The sequence below is a fragment of the Amaranthus tricolor genome, chromosome 17 (assembly GCF_026212465.1).
Source record: "Amaranthus tricolor cultivar Red isolate AtriRed21 chromosome 17, ASM2621246v1, whole genome shotgun sequence".
Classification (NCBI taxonomy): domain Eukaryota; kingdom Viridiplantae; phylum Streptophyta; class Magnoliopsida; order Caryophyllales; family Amaranthaceae; genus Amaranthus; species Amaranthus tricolor.
In genome coordinates, this window is record NC_080063.1 from 7,112,339 (window position 1) to 7,130,877 (window position 18,539).

The 18,539-nt window shown below is 34.1% G+C and overlaps 1 protein-coding gene across 1 annotated transcript; it reads left to right on the forward strand.

Moving 5' to 3' along the window:
* The first annotated feature begins 1,734 nt into the window (after positions 1-1,734).
* LOC130804466 (3-hydroxyisobutyryl-CoA hydrolase 1-like) lies at positions 1,735-14,147 on the forward strand. The gene is made up of 15 exons (XM_057668905.1): positions 1,735-1,885; positions 2,012-2,078; positions 2,199-2,279; positions 3,777-3,845; positions 4,281-4,344; positions 4,745-4,824; positions 4,943-5,026; positions 5,501-5,585; positions 6,056-6,141; positions 8,618-8,739; positions 10,501-10,561; positions 10,724-10,822; positions 13,313-13,414; positions 13,493-13,534; positions 13,654-14,147. Exons 2-15 carry the CDS (start codon positions 2,040-2,042, stop codon positions 13,789-13,791), a joined length of 1,152 nt encoding a protein of 383 aa, XP_057524888.1. The 5' UTR covers positions 1,735-1,885; positions 2,012-2,039; the 3' UTR covers positions 13,792-14,147.
* The last annotated feature ends 4,392 nt before the right edge of the window (positions 14,148-18,539 follow it).

The following is an 18,539-nucleotide window of genomic DNA, read 5'->3' on the forward strand; positions in this document are numbered from 1 at the left end:
AAACAACAAAAATGCTGAAAATGTAGGGAGAAGGTTTCGATCCCACAACCTCACAGTTTAGCAACTTAAATGCTAACCACTGAAGCAAAAAAACTTCTATAAAGGAATAATACATACGCACTAATTTAAGTTTGTATTTTGAGATGAGGTAAATCTCAAAATTATTACAGGAAGCAAAAAGGATTACACTAAAGTAAACCGCCATTTCAAATGGCGTTTGCTGTTTTTATGAACCAACTAAAACCGCCACATTAGATGGCGGTTTAGTAATATTGTATTTTTTTTAAAGTCTTGTTTTAAATAAAACGCCAAGTGAGGTAGCGTTTTATATTAGATGTTACACCAAAATCGTTGTTCTAAGTGGCGGTTCTAGCAAAAAAGGGCAAAAAAAATTTTCTCTCAGCCAGTCCTACGTGGACAGTAGATAGGGAATTATTTTTCCCTTTGACGTAAAGTGAGAATTATTTTTCTAAATTACAATATTTTGGAAAAGATTCTACTAAGGAAGACATGAGAAATATTAATCCAAAACTCAATCGAAAAAATTGGGTTGAGATTCGAAAAATTTTACCCACATTTAAAAAATGTTTGAATTTGAGACACTCATTAAAAAATGGGTCGGATGGTTAGGGTCAGTCGGTCAGGGTTGACCTGTTAATTTGTGCAGTTGTGAAAAAGAAAGTACAACTTTTCCATTTTGATGCCCAAAAATAAACTAATGTTTCTTTATTTAACATGTTTTTTACTTTTGTACTCTTAATATTTAAATTGTTGTATTATGTTTGAGTCATTTGAACATCTTTTTTGTAAGTTGTATATTGCATTTTAGACTTTTTAATGTATTACTTTATGTTAAATTATTATTATTTGACTGTCTGAAAATTGTGTTGCAATTTCATCGTAATTTGGCTAAATGCTATAGTAAACAATTTTTTCCAAAAAAGAAAGATCATTTATTTTCAAATTCGATGATAAATAAGAAATCCCACAATTTTTTTTAAGTTAACACAGGGAAAAATAAAATGGTAACCTGTTGGGTCAAGTCGAACTTGTCAGAAACCCGGAGTGATTTGACCTAAAACTAATCCGATCCAAAACTACCCCGACCCGACTCAAAAATAACCCGATCGTAATTGATCCGACTCAAAACCCGACCTCTTAATTATTTTCCCAAATCTAGTAGAAGGTGCTGTTCATATGTCAAAAAGGAAATGTAGCTTTGCCTAAAATTTTAGGATAATTCAAAATAAAAAATATAATAAAAATTATGGGATAGAGGGAGTGAGTCATAACTATCTGAGTCACTTTTAATTGCTAATATTTCTAGTTATACATGAGTAAAAATTATATAAATCTAAATTATAAATAAAATTTTCTATTGAGGCATAATTATTTTATTAGTAAGATTAATTTACTTAAAAAATTCGAATTTACGTAAATAATGTAAAAGTAGAAGTTTTACAAATAAAAATAGAAGAAATAAATAAATAGTGGGTTGTCTCGACTAACTAACTACTAAAAAATAATAAAACTACAAAAATAATAAAATTAATATTTATTATAATGTTAATGTTAAATTTAAGATTATTGATAATTAATCCATATAACCACCAGCGTAAATCAAAATTTCACATCTCAAGTCATTTGAATATTTTACAAAAAAATGTATACTATTTATATTTAAGATTTTACAATCAACTAAGAAAAGTCAATAATAATTTTTTTTTTTGTTAATTGCCTTGAAAAAACCAATGAACACATAATAATCTCTTCTATTAGGCTATTTTCCATCTTAAGAATAATCGTGTTGGACGGATATCTCTAGCTCAAAAGTGAAAACTACCATTTTCGAGCTCAATAAAAGCAGCGAAAACTGTTTGATCAGGTAGCTATGACTTGATTTGCTTCTCTAAATTGATTGATGCTTTCATTAGTTCCACCATTTTAGTCTCAATTTGATCAAGCCTTATGATGCTTTTTCGAGAAATTGATTAATCTTTCGCAATTCCAGAGCTTGAATATTCATCGCAAGATCAATCATGGCGTTTCATAATACCGCGGGCTCTGAGTTTGACCAGGTAGGTATTCCTCAAAATTAAGATTCATGAAAACTTTGTAAAAATATGGAATTATTGCTATCATCCGTTTTGCCATAATTTTTAGCATTTTAATTCGTGTTAATTCGTTTTTCTTTGTAGGTTTTGGTACAGAATAAACAATATGTGAGAGTACTTGTTCTGAACCGGCCCAAGCAACTGAATGCACTTTCTGATCGAATGGTAAGTAACTGTGATTAGTCATCATTCACCACTGCATAATTTTTTTTATTCTTTCGACTTTTATGATCTTGCGAAATAGGTGCTTTCGCTAATTTATATGCATAATGGTGTTGGTGATTTGGGTTCACTGGGTTTAGTCTATGAATGTAGGCTTCTTGACCTTAAAATCAACTAAAATCAGCAATCGACTGATAATGCTTAGCATATAATCTTGCAAAAACAAAAGCATGCAAAGCTGCAAAGAACTTCATTTAAGACACACCTTTTTGGGCTAGCCTAAGGCTCTTAATGGTTTCCGCATGGCTTCCCAACTATTAACATGCAATTGATAACTAAAGTAACACACTGATAAAATATATAAAATCAAACGTTGTTAAAGTATATAACATGGTATGTATGAGGAGAGCATGTCTCGCATCCATACTTCTAGCCCAAAGGCTCTTGTGTGAGGGGCGTGTTAAAGTATAATCAGGGCCTCAACCACTTAAGCTTTTGGTTGAGTTGCTTCCTGACAATCATAATCAATGGAGAAAATGAGCATCATCGTTCCTTCTTGGGATAACCAATGCCCACTCATCAACCAAGCGTGTAAGATGGTTTATTCTACACTTAACCAGGCAACTCCTTAAGCACAAAATTAGCTCCCAATTAAATCCCTTTATGTTTACACTTGAAACTCCAGAAGAAGACTACACACCACTCGTTAGAAAAGCAAAAAAATAGCTAAAAATGCTTAACTAGAATGAAAACATGACATAGTTAGATTTACACTCTTAGGTATTTAACATTGAACTGTATTAAAAATGTGAATACTAAAAATAACAAATTTTTGATAATGAGTTTTCACTTAATAAACTAACCCCACAACTAATCAAAAGTCAAGATCGAGAAATAAAAGTAACTTGAAAGGATAAAAATAAGGATTTGAAACTAAAACTAAAATCAATGAAAGAAACATAAATTATATTAAAGATTCTTCAAATTAATTGTAAAATACTACTTAGTACTTGAAATATATTGCTAGAATCTTCAAGAGATGATTGCCAAGCACTCCTAATGAATTTTTTTTCTTGTGCACTATTTTATCCGAACACTTAAATACAAGAGCTTTAAATGAGTGAAAAAAAGGTGTTTCTTACAAACGAAATCAAAATTAAACTTTGGATACTTACCCCTGCCCCTGGAGAGAGAAAACTAAAGGTATATATGCATTTGTCAAAAGGGGTTAAAGTCGTAATCCGTAAATGTCATGCTCAAAGTTTGCTTGAATGAGCGTCCATCGCTCAAACAAGCACTCAAAGTGGAGGCTTTTATCATGATGTAGCTCAAATTGGTTGTACAACCGCCCCTATGTGCTAGAACGAACACTACACTCTTGAGGGAATTGATACGGCTTGCTTTCCTACTTAAGAGAATTTTTTTAAGTAAAATGCTTGAACGGGAAGGGGGCACCAGGAAAAGCTCTTACAAATTTTCATTTACATTTGTTCCATGCAGATTTCTCGGCTTTTGGAATTGTTTCTAGCTTATGAGGAGGATCCTAATGTGAAGTTAATTCTTTTAAAGGTATTCAATCATATATTGTTCGTGGGCGTTAAAATTGATGATTAGAACTTTTATTGGACTTGTGGTTGGGAAAGCTTTTTCCGTGTTCTAATTTGATCTAAGCATTAAGCAATATCTAGTTGTGGATGGCATAGTGTTGGGAAATATATAGATCATCGGTTGTTTAATTAAAGCCATAGTCTTTTTTTTTCTAATTGATGGATCATCTGCGACGAAAAGTATATTTGTTAGCAACAATTTCTCACGTTATTTTGTTTTGGTTCACGTAGTCGACCCCATATTGTTTGGATTAGTGCTTTGACATTGTTATTGGAATTTTAAGGGCAACACATTCTTAAAGGTGATATATCCTTGAGGCTGGTTCGAATGTGCTTTGAATTTTAACATAAGAGTATCTGATGTGATATTTGTGTTCTGTTTCATTTTCCTTGTCAGGGAAATGGAAAAGCATTTTCTGCTGGAGGTGATGTTGCTGCTGTGGTTCATGATATTCGTGAAGGTTGGTTGTTCCACATTAGTTTTCTATTTTAGGTTTAATTCTCTGCCCAAAACACATATTCTCTTTGTCCCAAAAAGTGGTGAACAGAGAAAATATTTGTTGTTACAGAACTGTAATCCTTGACACTGATTATAGAAGTCAACAAAGTATTTTCACGTTCTATTATTGTTGTTTTCTGCAAATGTGTCCTGTCTAAACTTTGTGTATTACTTTTCAGGGGGGGAAGGGTATTTATTGTAGTGACTTTCAATTCATTTTGCTGATTTACTTTCTAATTTTCTTCAGATCTAATTAACACTTCTGATACTAGAGAATATGAAGTAGTAATAGTCTAAAAAGTATGTGTATGTAGCTTAATAAGTTGCAAGGACTGAGTAGATCTTTTAATGGCCGGATGCAGGTAATTGGAGATTAGGTGCAAACTTCTTTGAAAAAGAGTTCATCTTAAATTATATCATGGCGACATACAGAAAACCCCAGGTCTACTTTTACGAAGAAAATATTCCAAAATCATTTGTCTACTTTGGTTTTTCTCTAATTCAGTTAATTAACCAATCTCATAATTTGTTGGTGACTTTGTGTACAAACATTATCTAAGGTTTCTATTCTTAATGGCATTGTCATGGGAGGTGGAGCTGGTGCATCTCTTCATGGTAGATTTCGTATCGTAACTGAGAAAACCGTATGTTGGACTCCTTGGTCTGGTTTATTTGTTTACTATTTAACCCATGCATCAGTTCTTAATTCATGGTAGAACTAACATAAAGGAAAATTCCAAACCATGAAATGTGTGAGTGCAGATGTATAATGTATTCTTTCTATAAGGGTGGAGGGTGTTGCCATTTAGTGGCTTTGAGGCAATGTGATGGAAGTTCCAAGAGCACCTTGCCTAAGTCAGAACATTGAACCAATTATACAATTTCTTTATCCATGACCATAATTGGGCCTGCATGTGCAACTCAATTCTATTCTGTTAGATATCTTGGTTTGGATTTTTCCTTTATGTCGAATCTGTATTTTTCATTTACTTCCCCTCCCCTTCACTCTTTAAGATGTAAAATGCAACATATGTATGAATCAAAACAATTATATATGATTATTGTACTGTAATTTCGATTGCTAAAAATTATTCCTCTCTAAAGTAGACTTTCTGCAGGTTTTTGCAATGCCTGAAACAGCTTTAGGACTCTTTCCAGATGTGGGTTCCTCCTATTTCTTGTCAAGGTTACCGGGATTTTTTGGTAAGCATTCTCTATTTCATATGTGATTATCACTTATAACTTGAGCAACCATGCTATCAACACCATCATTACCTTATTTTAATTTGTTTTGGTTCATGACTTTATGTAGCAGACCATGTTAGGATTAAGGCTTTGGCACTGTTGTGGCATTATTGCACTATTATTTTTTTGTGGACTTGCAATAATTTCCACACATGAAATTGTGGTTGCTTTCTATACGATCCTCAAGACATACAACATACATTCTTTGTATCCATTTTTCCATTCTCATTGCTTATGTTTCCTTGCTTATCTTTTTATTTTCTAGCTCGAGTGTGCATTTTTTATTCATGGTATTTCTTTTATTTTGTGTAGGGATTGTTGGATTGTATTTACTTCTTTCTCATTTCATATTTTCATTCTTCAAACTTGCATAAAGTTTTTGTCTTGACAAATTCAAGCGCATTCACTCACTTTTGATGTTACTTTAGGGGAATATGTTGGTCTCACTGGAACTAGGCTGGATGGTCCAGAAATGCTTGCATGTGGCCTAGCAACTCATTTTGTTCCCTCCACGGTACTTCTTATATAATGATTTTATACTCATTTTCAACATTTTTTAAACTCATTCTTTTGGAATCCAAGTAAAATGAGGCTAAAGATTTATTGCTTTTTGGCTTTGGATTATAATATATGAAAGTAAAATGGCTCATTAAATAATGTCCGCTTCTTATTTATGTGAAGTTGAACATGGTGTTTGCTATCAAGAGTCAATCGGAAATGACCTCTTTGTTAGTTTTATCATTAACAAGGGTAGAGTTGCGTGACACTTAATGTATGATCCTGAAATGTTGCATGACACCCTAAGTTCTAGAGCTTATTGTAATCTTAGAGAATCATGTTTCCATTTATGAATCTCTCGACAGATTTTTTTCGTATTTAGGTATTGGGCTTGATTTTTTGGTATTCGTGCCATTTTGTTTTGGTTCATGTAGCAGACCATATTGTTAGTGTTAGTAGTGTTGATGATGAACACATGATGTATTTGGGTGTTTTTGCAAAAAATTGATTACAGTGGATTTTCCCCCCTTAATCACCTCCTGTGCTGTTTGAGATACGTATTTTGAGATCATCGCACTAGCAAAAATACAATTATACAATTGTGGGATGCTTGTTGGACACAACACCTTTTAGAAACTTCAAACATTAGTATATTAAAGAAAGACTTAAATAAATACATAATTACTATGAATTATACCTAAAAATATGAACAAGAAAAACAAGGAATGCTGAAGATACAAGCTAGTTTCACGATGCGAGATAATGTACATGTGTGCAGAACTAATCATAGTGCAAAAAGTGATTTAGGCCGTGAATGTGGTAATGGTCACTGTGACGAGATAAAGTGGTGATGTGTTGTCGTACCCCTCAAACATCGGCCGAGAACATCCTTGATTTTTTTCCTACAATGCTAATACAAGAAAATGATGCTTCTTTCCATCAACCATAATAATCTTGCCACTTGGGCTAGTACATCAATCTCTAATTTTTATTAATAATGCATAAAAAAGCTGAATGTGGATAAAGGGAAAAAGGAAGTAAGATTAATTATTGGAATATAAAGGGTAAGATTATGCTACAAATGATAGGAGGAAATGATATTCAAATAGATATTTTATGGAAAATTTTAATGGACAGCCAAATATTTCTAACGTGGAGTTTATCATGAACATGGGGACTAATCGTGAAACACGTATGCTTAGGTTTAAGAATTGAGTTCCTACACTATGAAATTGCTCTATCCACTGTCATCATCTTCGGCTACTTTCTTTTAATTGTTTAGATTGTAGAGAACAGTGCAATATGAATACTTTTGAGATTGTCATCAATTTAAAGCATGTGACGAGCCTGATTTTAGCAAAGATGTCTGGTTGTAATTTAAAATTGTAAACATAGTATTTATAGTTCTACAATTTCGATGTATAAGCGATGTAATATGGTTTTTATTTATGTGAAGTTGCAACAGATAATTGTTATCAAAGATCAATAAAAAGTAACTTTTATTTTTACAAGGTTAGATTGCAAAAAACTCTAAATTCGTTAATATATACAATATACTAGACAAAGAGTGGTGAAGCAGTTGCCATGAAGCTTCAAAATTGTTGGAAACTTAGTATCCCGTGATGCCTACCCGGAAAGGTCCCATTCAAAGGAAGGCGCTCACATCAATCAAGCAGGAAATGCATAGAACTTCAGTTTTAGGCTTTCAAAAGGACAATTGTTTTTTTGATCAGTGAGTCCCCACTCTAGCTGCAGCTGTAAACAAAGAATATCCATGAGCACAAGCAAGCTGACTACCTGATCTATAGATAACTAATCCCTTAAGCTAGACTCATAAATTCTCTCTCTCTCTCTCTCTCTCTGCCTGAAATTAGCTCTACAGATGCACTTTATAATTTGTATCTGTACTATATATATCTCTCTCTATTACTTTTGCACATCCTGGAATTAGCTCTGCAGATGCACTTAGTAACTTGTATTGTACTATAAAGAGACGTTGCAAGTATTTTCTCCATTGGACTCCTGCGCCTTCTTTTTTGAGCCAAATTGTTGAAGAGGCGCTTTTCTATGTGTCATGGATCACGTGCTTGAAATGGTGTTTTTGGAACTACCTTATTTTCTTATATATGTAGAGTCTAAGCAGAGAAACCTCATTGTCAGTGGAGAATTTAGTTTAATATCTTGAGGAACACAATGACCAATCCTATGTCAATACTTACTTTGACTCCCCTTTAGAAGAGCTTAATACTACAGTTTTCTTACGAAGTGTAACTTTTGATGCTTGAGCTCTACATATCTTGTCTGTTTACTTAGTAAATTATTCATTGGTTTGCCTTTTAAATGGGAAATGCTGTGAGATTTTAAAAGCATACCATTATACAGCTTCAGAGCAAAAATAACCTGATGATGAAATTTGCTTTCAAATTGCATGAACATGATCCTTCTGTTTGATAAGGTAAGGTAATTAACTTATCTAGTTCCTCATTTTACAGAAATTGTCTCTTCTAGAGGAAGAACTTTGCAAGGCAAACTTGGATGATTTATTGAATATTGATAAACTTTTTGATAAATATGCTGAACAACCTGTTTTGAAAGAGAAGAGTGCTTATCGAAAGTAAGATTTGTGCTTTTCATCTACAAGTCTATTGTTTTATTTTCTTGAATTCTGTGCATTGCTAAGGGTGCATATATTTTCGATGTAATTGTGTGATCAGCTTTATCCAGCAAATCTGTCTTGAAAGCTACTTCATCCATTTTTCATCACTAAACACTTGAATTCTACTTGTTGAGCCACATCTCTGACCTTTACTTTTTTAACTTGTTAATTAATATTCCCTTTATCCCAAAACAATTGGCGCACTTTCCTTTCATAAGCATCACAATGTTTATTTCAACAGTATCTTTTTTTTTTGACAATTATTAATCCATCTACTCCAGAAACCGTATTATGTTCCTATAACTTCGCTCTGAAATGTGGGACAAAATATGTACCGCAACGGTGAGGAACATGACCCATTCCATTTTTCTTGATTTGAGTCAAGTTCATTTCAATAGTATGCATGCTGTGAGTGGTTGAATTTTTGAAGAGTCGAGGAGGAGATGAGATAGATAAGTTTGAACTGTCAAAAAGATGAAGAGAGACCCATATTCTTTGCACATGATCAAACCAACATAATCGGTTTTCTCTCTTTAACCTTAGTGGAATACCTCAATTGCATGGTCGTAACTCTCCATTTGACCAACCGGTGAATCCTATGCTTAACATCTTGATCAACATCTTGATTCTTGTGAAACATTGGATCAAAGTACTTGAAGCATATACTTGGAAATAGTTGTTTAATATGTCTATTATTTCGATGGGGCCAAAGATTTATAGTTTTTTGGTTTTGGATTATAATTGACTAAAGTAATATGGCTCATTAAATCATGTGCAGTGCACTTCTTATTTATGTGAAGTTGCACATGACATATGCTAAGAAACAACCTCTTTGTTAGTTTTATCATTAACAAGGATAAGGTTGCGTACATTCCACCCTCCCAAACCCCATCTTTGGTGGGAGCCACTTATTGTCATTGAGGTAATGAAATGTTGTTGCCTCCACATCTCAAGTTTAGCGTTGTCCTTCCATCTTGATTTCTTATTCTTGAACAGGAATGTTCAGTTGTTTTTTTTGACACACTTCAACTTATTAAGATCCTACCTAACTGCTTGTTTCCTTTCGACCTTCCTATATAGTTCTTTGTCCCCTTCTCTCCAGCCCAACATATTGTAGATCTCTTCCTGTTTTTATAATTCTGCTTCACGTAGTGTTTGATTTGTTGTGTTTTTGGCTTCCTTGTATTTTGTATTGTTCTCTTAAAGCTAAATAACAATTTTTCTTTTTGTTAATTGCGACCTTTAATTCCTCATTCCACCGCATTATTTTCTTTTCACTACCATACAACCCGTTACTACTTCTAGAATACCCTTAACCACATGAATGTTGTTCAAACTCTTCATCTTCGTTCTAGTTGGTTGCATCCTCGTCACTTGTCCAATCAATTTCTTTGATGACTCTATCACTATAAATTTTAGCATTCGCCATTCCTTTCTTTTAGGTTCCACTTTGTAATTCAACAAATTTAGTAATCAACTCAAAAATTAATAAGATGCCATGGATCGGTAATCATCAAGAAACACAAGGAGATAAAGGTACTGCATGTCAAGAATAATAGTAAACCCCTCATGAAAAAGTTTAAATTGTGTACATTTTGTTCTTGATGTAGGCCAAAAACATATGACATCATGTTGAAATTAAAAGAGGTGAATAAATATTTATTCGGACTTCCTAGTCCAGGGTTTTTTTACCTCACTTGTATTTGTTTGTGTATTTAGGTTGAATATCATTGAAAAGTGCTTCGCATGTAGAACTGTCGAAGAAATATTATCTGCTCTTGTAAGTTCTTTTTCAAAAGATACGTTCATCATATTTAATAATCTTTTTCTCTAATCACAAGATGATATTTAATGAAGTCTTTTTGGCGGTCTTGATGTTTGCCTTTCAAGTTTTACAGTTTTTAGTAATGCACATATTTATAGTGAGGAATTTGTTTGGCAGGAGAAGGAAAATGCCGAGAGAAATGATGATTGGATTTCTGCAGCAATAGAATCAATGAAGAAGGCATCTCCGACAAGTTTGAAAATTGCTCTTAGATCGGTATGTTTATCTTGGGTTAATTGTGCTTCTTCCAGATATAAATAGTTGACTCTTTGATTTTTTTGGAAACCATTTGTCTTGAATGTTTTACTCAAATGTATCAATTTACCATCATATGAGATCCGATTAGATTCATCTTAATTATTATCTTCAAGATTCAATTTTACTCTTAATCATGCATAATTAAAAACATTTATGGTCCTCAAAGCTTATGAAAAAGTAAAATTGCGACTTGTATAATCAGTGTGGGTGTGTTTTCTTGTTTTTATACTCCCTCCGTTCCTTAATGAAGTTCCCGTAAGGAATGTTCACGTGAATTAAGAAAAATATAATCTTTTAGTTAGTAGATATATTATTTTATTGAATAATAAATTTGATGGAAGAAAAGTGGGGACCACAAATATTAAGAAAATATTAAAAGAAAGTTAGTGGAAGAAATATGGGGACCACAACTAATTAAAAAATGTTTTTATAAAGTTAGTGAGAAACATGTGGGGACCATAAGGAATATAAAAATATTAAAATGGAGTTAGTGGAAAATATGTGGAGACCATAATCATTATTAAAATATTAAAATGAAGATGGGTAAGGTTATTTTTGTCCAAAATTTGTGATATAAATGGAAGATTCCTTATGAGAACAACAATTGAAACACCCAAAATGGAAAGTGGGAACTTCTTTAAGGAACGGAGGGAGTATTTTTTAGTTGTTGAAGAACAATGTAGATATTGGGTTTATAGAGTAAATAGTTACTAAAAGTAAGAAAAAAAGTGGATGTGCGAGTTACTATAGTATAAAAATAATGCCGCTTCGCATCTCTTCGCATGTGTTGTAAATGTTTGAAAAAAAAAACGATCTTTCCCGCATTGTAGCGGTGTATAAAAACCGCTTTGTGGCCAATTTCAAGGCATATCCCAAGCTTTCGACTGATATGTGGTGTCGTGATCACCGCATCTCTTCTGTAACTGTCGTTACTGCAATCGCTAACCGCTAAAACCTTTTGCTCTATGGCTATTACTGTTGGTACACTGATTAAAAGGTCTATTGTGATAGATGGAAAATATTAATGATTTAAGATATATATTTTACTTTTATTTATCCTTTTTATTTTTGTTGATTAACCGAGTCCCCAAAATTTCACTTTTGAAAATAAAGGCCTGAAGTCCTTTTGAACCTCTTCATGGGTTCCTTTACTGCCACTAGAATATGCTAGAATATTTATCTTCAGAAATTCAGCTAGAGCTCGAAAACATGCAAAAGCCTTGGAACGGACGAGAGTAAGGACGACATTGTGCAAGGCTCTATATCAAAAAAAATAATGTTTTTTTGAGTTGCGTAACCTGAAGGTAGGATAGGTTAGATGAGGAAAGTTGCAGAGGAGACAAAAAACACTTTATTAGTCGGCAAGAGAGGAACAAGTGATTTGTTTTGAAATTGGACCTCCTTTTCATTGAAGGCTGGATAATTAATAATTATATTGACTGAATTGTAGTGCATGATGTCGTTCGCATCACCAAATCACGACCGTATTGTAAAGATTTTTTTGAGCTTATCGCGACCGAAATGTAGATCATATTGATCACGAAACCCTTTGCATTTACTGTGAGAACCGTTACAACTGAAACTGCATATTTTTTTCACTATGGACTGAATAGTGAAACCATGTGAGAACTTGTGATGTACTTGGTATTTCAAACAGCTGGCAGTAACTAGAGAATATAAATAAAAGAATTCAAATCGCATTCCAACTAGAATTTAGATTACTGTTATACTGCTATCATTGGGAAGTTTGAATGTTGGATTAAGGGGTGTACCTAGTCCGATTTGATCTAGTTTGACACTATATCATATGTGACCAAAAATTTTGGTCTGAAATTTTTTTTAGACCGGAACAGTCTGGTCTGCAGATTTTTGCTTTTAAACTTTTTTCTAAATAGATATATTTGTTTATGCAAATATTTCACACCTACAATCACCAAATATAAGAATTCGTTATTTGTTGATTGCATCACCATAATTCAAGTATATATGACCATAAAAAAACTACATCTCGAAATATCTAGGAAGCGACCTATTATAAAAACAACGATTTCCGATCTGATTAGGTCTAATAAATAAAAATAGGGACCAGGCCAGAAACCGTATTTAAAAAAAAGGGACCAAACCGTAGACCGTTGACCATACCAAATACTAAAACTACGGTTGATCCGATTTGGGTTGCGGTTAGACCAACGTTTGTTTAGCCCCAGTTGGATGGAATCTACATTTAAAATAATAGCTGTCCAACCGATAGGTGTACACATTGCTAAATTACTACAAGTTTCTTCATCTCTTAAATTGTTGCCGCTGAGTTTTTTTAGTTAGTTGATTTTTGACTTTTGAGAATGTTTGAACCTCGTGACGCCTACATTTTGAATTGAGTAATTACTGTTCAAGTATATTATAAATTATATTCTAATACATTACCATTTTCAAATGGGATCATTTCAGATCAGAGAAGGCAGACTTCAAGGAGTTGGTCAATGTCTTGTCCGGGAGTATAGGATGGTTTGCCATGTACTGAAAGGAGAAGTCAGCAGAGACTTCATTGAGGTTGTGAAAGGCTTAATTAGTTACTTTTCTGTCATGAATGTATTCTTTTTATGGTGCTGAAACTCTTGCTTAAAACAGGGTTGCCGGGCAATCTTGGTTGACAAAGACAAAAAGCCCAAGGTAATTTTGTACTTGATTTTCCAACTGGATGAACAGACTGTTTGTTGATCTCAACTTACGCTATTTATCCCTTTTATTTTGACTTGATGATCTGGATACTGTTGGTTTTGCTGTTTTAGTGGAAACCTTCTCGATTGGATCTGGTCAGTGATAATATGGTGAATCATTATTTCTCCAAAGTAAATGATGAAGCATGGATGGATCTCAAGCTTCCTGCGAGGTCGAATTTACCTGCATCAGCCATGGCCAAGCTTTAGATATCCTTGTTTTTGTGATGGCCAAGCGGAGCAGGCGCCACATGCTCCTACGCCGATTATAGATACAATATGCAAGGAAGATAAAAGTGTTTCCGATTGTAGGGCCCCTTTGTTAATATATTGGAGTTTAGAATGTAAATTGAACCCACATTGGAAAGCTTTCAATTATGCGTTGGCTGGATAAAGGTAGAAGATATGCTAAACATGTGCAAATAAAATAAGAAAATAAGCTTAAGACGAAAGAACCAGCTGGAAGCATTGTTGCATCTAGGAAGACTTTCAATTATGCACTGTTTGGAGTATGCAAATATGCAAAATCCTTTGTTAATAATGATATACTAAATGAAATTGCTCAATGATAATTTCTACCCTAGACTTTTGCTTTGGTGTGTTGTTAAGTTTTAAGGTTTTCAATGGCGATTTAGATGTACCTTGTTTTGTGATTTTTCATTTAGAAAACACAGAAGCAGTCATCATCATCATACCTTGTATGTTCTGGTCATTAATCAGGATGTGGGTAGGGTTGGATGATGACATATTTTGTCCTTATCAAAAAAGATATGAAGGTTACAACTAGTGAGACTCTTGCTCAAGAATATTAAAGTAAAAGTTAAGTTAATGTGTACTAATTTATTTAATTAACTCAAATCATTTTGTGATTTGGACCTAGTTGATTTCTGTGTTTAAATCTTCAATTTAGATGTCTTTATTCTTTATTTGAAATAGAAGTAATTATTGAGTGTTTTTTCTTGGTTATTTATGATTACATCTCTTGTGATTGGTATTCTCTTGGGTCTTTTCGAAATATTGGACTTCTATCAAAATTTTGTACTCAATTTCTTAGAATTAATTTTTTCTTTCATTTGTGATGAGTAAATAATATATTCATTTGGACAAATCCTAAATTTTAGATTAAATCATTAAGCCTCTTTTTTTATGCATAAACCCTAATTTGTGAGTGAACTTTCAATGATTTGTACATTAGGAATTGTTTAGATAGAGGGAGATTTGTATGAAAATTTGAAACATATAAGCAAAAAAATATAAAAAATCCAATAATAATCAATTTTTGAAAGTATTTTCCAAAGTAAGTAGTTTTTATACGAAGCTGTGGTCAGGATAAGTTCGCTGTTAATAACGGCGGGCGAATAAGTCAAAAAATCAATAGGTTGCTGTTATCTTTCTCATTTCATTTTCCCCAAATTTCATAACTTCAAAATCTCCATTCCCTCCATTAAAAACCCTCAAAGCTCTCAACCATCTTCTTTCAATTGGAGACCTTTTAATTGATCTAGGATAAACTTGGATTGCGTAAAGGTATAACTTTTTCTTTTTTATTTTGTTATTTTCGACATTTTAGGGTAAAGGATGAAACTTTTTTGGTGAATCTTTTAGGGCAAAGACCATAATATACTTCTGCTTGTTGGTTATATTGCTGTTTGTTAAACATTTGATTTCTTGAATTCTTACAATATACACTGTATTGTAGGCTACATCCAGTTTGTGTATATGCTGCTGTATTGTAGGCTAAGCATTTCATTTCTTGAATTCTTACAGTATACATTGTATTGTAAAGTTCTCAAATCACCTATGATATACTGCTATTTTGTTATTTTCGACTTTGTTGCTTTTGTTTGGTCGATAACACAATGTTTAGAACATTTGGAGTATTGCTTGGCTATCTTCAAATAACTGTGCGTAGAGACTAGAGTTAATCTAATCCTGTGCCAAATCTAACTTGAGCACACCTAAATCTAGAGATTTCAACCAAGTACGAATACACCTAAATCTAACTTTATTGGTTATACTTTGTTGCTTTGTTGGTTATACTTTGTTTGTGTATACTATGATCTTGGTGTTGGTTAAGTATAGTAAATAAGTTAAGTATAGTTTGTGTATACTATGATCTAGGTGTTGGTTCTAGGGATTGATGATTCATGATAGATCGAGATGACATTAGTTAAGTATAGTAAATAAGTCCTATCACAGGATCAATTTAGGTTGTTATCATTGCTTTGTAGATTGACATGGATCCAACAGCTCCCGGCCCTAGTGACCCTAACATCCTCACGTTGCAAGAAGACCATAGGAGCACATTATTATGGGATGCCCAGGTTTCAGACACTGATACACTGTACTGTAAGCATCTCGACTCAGCACCATGGGAGATTGATGATCGTATTATCCCATATCTTCGTTGAGCTAGGCTATACGATTATTATCAAGTCGCATATGGTCGTGTTGATCGAGCTATGATCACGGTGTTGGTTGAGAGATGGCGCCAAGAGACACATACTTTCCATCTCCCACTAGGTGAGGCAACGATTACCCTATTGGACATCGTTGTACCGTCACGACTTCCCTTTGAGGGACATGCCGTTTTCACAGTTGGTAGCCAACTTCATAGCTGGCAAGACAAAGTTGAGCGGGTATTCGGACAACGCCCTCTAGGTAGTCGAGGTAGTGCTTTAAGGGTCACACGGCTGATTGAAACTTTCCGTGAGCTTCCCGTTGATGCGGATGAGGTGACTATTGAGAGGCATGCTAAGGCGTACCTATTCGACTTGATTGGCCGTTTTTTTCGCCGACAAGAGCAGTGACGAGATCCAGATGTTGTATGTCACCCTATTGGCTCAGCTCTGGGAACGCATTGAATCATATAGTTGGGATCTGGGGCACTGGCGTACTTATATAGAAGCCTATAGCGTGCATCAAAAAAGAACGTGAAGGAAATTTTTGGACCACTAGTACTTCTTCAAGTAATCACGTTGAATTACTTAAAGTCAAATAATTGATTATTATTCTAACTTTTTACTTTATATGTGAACAGTTTTGGGCTTGAAAACATATACACGTTGCCAACCGTTACGGCCTGTTGGTCTTGGTGTTGTTGCTCATCCCCAAGAGCCAATTGAAGATGTTCCATGGGGAACAAGATGGTTGTTTGACAAGCGTACGCGGACACACACGTCTAAAGGTGTGGGCTTTTACCGCGATAAGTTAGATCTGCATAGAGCTGATCGGGTATCCAATTCTCTCCTTACACTTTGTTAAGATTTGAATTTGTTTTCTAATGAATTAATTAATGTTATTTGTAAAGTTTTCTTGAGATTCATACCCTGCTACGGTATACGCTGCATTGCCTGAGCATTCGGGTATGTTGACGGGCACTTGGAGGAGCGTTGTACCACTAATATGCTTCGACATTGTTAAGCTAAACCTACCTGAGTGCGCCAGTATGGTATGGTACGGGGCATTCCTCCGAAATGCAACACGGATGCTCATCTTCATCAATCCAACAGAATGGGTCCAGTGCCGAAGGATTGGCGACATCAATGCGCGCCACATCGCGCTATGAGACCAAAGGCAGGAGTACTTACGATAAAGTATTTCGATCGACCAGGAAAATAGTGTCCCTACGGCGCCTGATTATCTACCCTAGTTCTTATCGATCACTCGTCGTTGGATGGCTCCATGACATGTTGTTGCTGCAGCCCAGTATGCACCCGCTGCACCTATGATGATTGCATTCGTAAGTACTATTGGCTTTATGAAATTAAATATTTATAATTCGTTTTAATTATACAATAATTACAAACATTTATTTATTCTTGTTAAAGGCACAAGGAGTGGCTTCTATGATCCGCACAAGTCAAGAGGTCCTCGTCAAGGAGATGGCACAAACTATTCTTCGGGGTTCTAAGTTTGAGAACTTCATTACTGATATTGAGGAGCCTGCTGCTCAACAGACAGGTGAGGAGCCGAGTGCATCCCCACCGACGCATTTATATGAGCTAGATGTATCCTCATATCCACATGACGATGCGGGATCATCACAGGCACCTGTTGTGTAATACCAATCATCCCCTTTGCCAGAGCGTCACACCACAGCCTCTTACTATCGTAAGAGGCGAACTAGGACATCACAATTAGATAGGGTAGATGAGGAATGAAAACTTATTAGGGACGTTGGGACGTTTTGTATATATATATAAAGTGGAAGTCAGACAACTAATGGGCCGCTGTTAATAACAACGGGCGAATGCTGACTGGTGAAATTTCATTAAAGTAATTGTCTACTGTTAATAACAACGGCCCATTGATTTCTTGACTTATTCGCCTGCTGTTATTAACAGCGAACTTATCCTGACCACAACTTCGTATAAAAACTGCTTACTTTGGGAAATACTTTCAAAAATTGATTATTATTGGATTTTTTATATTTTTTTGCTTATATGTTTTAAATTTTTCGATTTGTATTAGGTTATAATTCTGCCACTCTATAATACTCATTGGGGTTATTATAGTCTTTTTCTCAATACAATTCTCTATTTTTATTTCATGTGCACATCAGAAATATAGCAAGAAACACAATATGGAAAAAGTAATTAGCTAGGTAGTTATATTACGTAAGTCGAACAGGGTTAAGTTTGATTAGTATGAAAATTAGAGAATGGAACAAAATCCATCGACATGGAATAATTGGCTTAAAAATAATAATGGTAGTAAATGGCGAAAAAAGACTAAAATTCATAGTTGTTGAAAAGAAAGGCTAAGGATCTCCCTATAAAGAAGAATAAAATGAAAGCCAATAGATAAACAGAAAATATACTAAAGAACAACAAAAAAAACAAGAGCAAGAACACAAAGATGATGTACAAGGTATCTTGGATACCTCGTCCTCAAACAAAAATGCATTTAATTTATTAATAATGTTACATATATGACACAACCCTCACACACCTTAA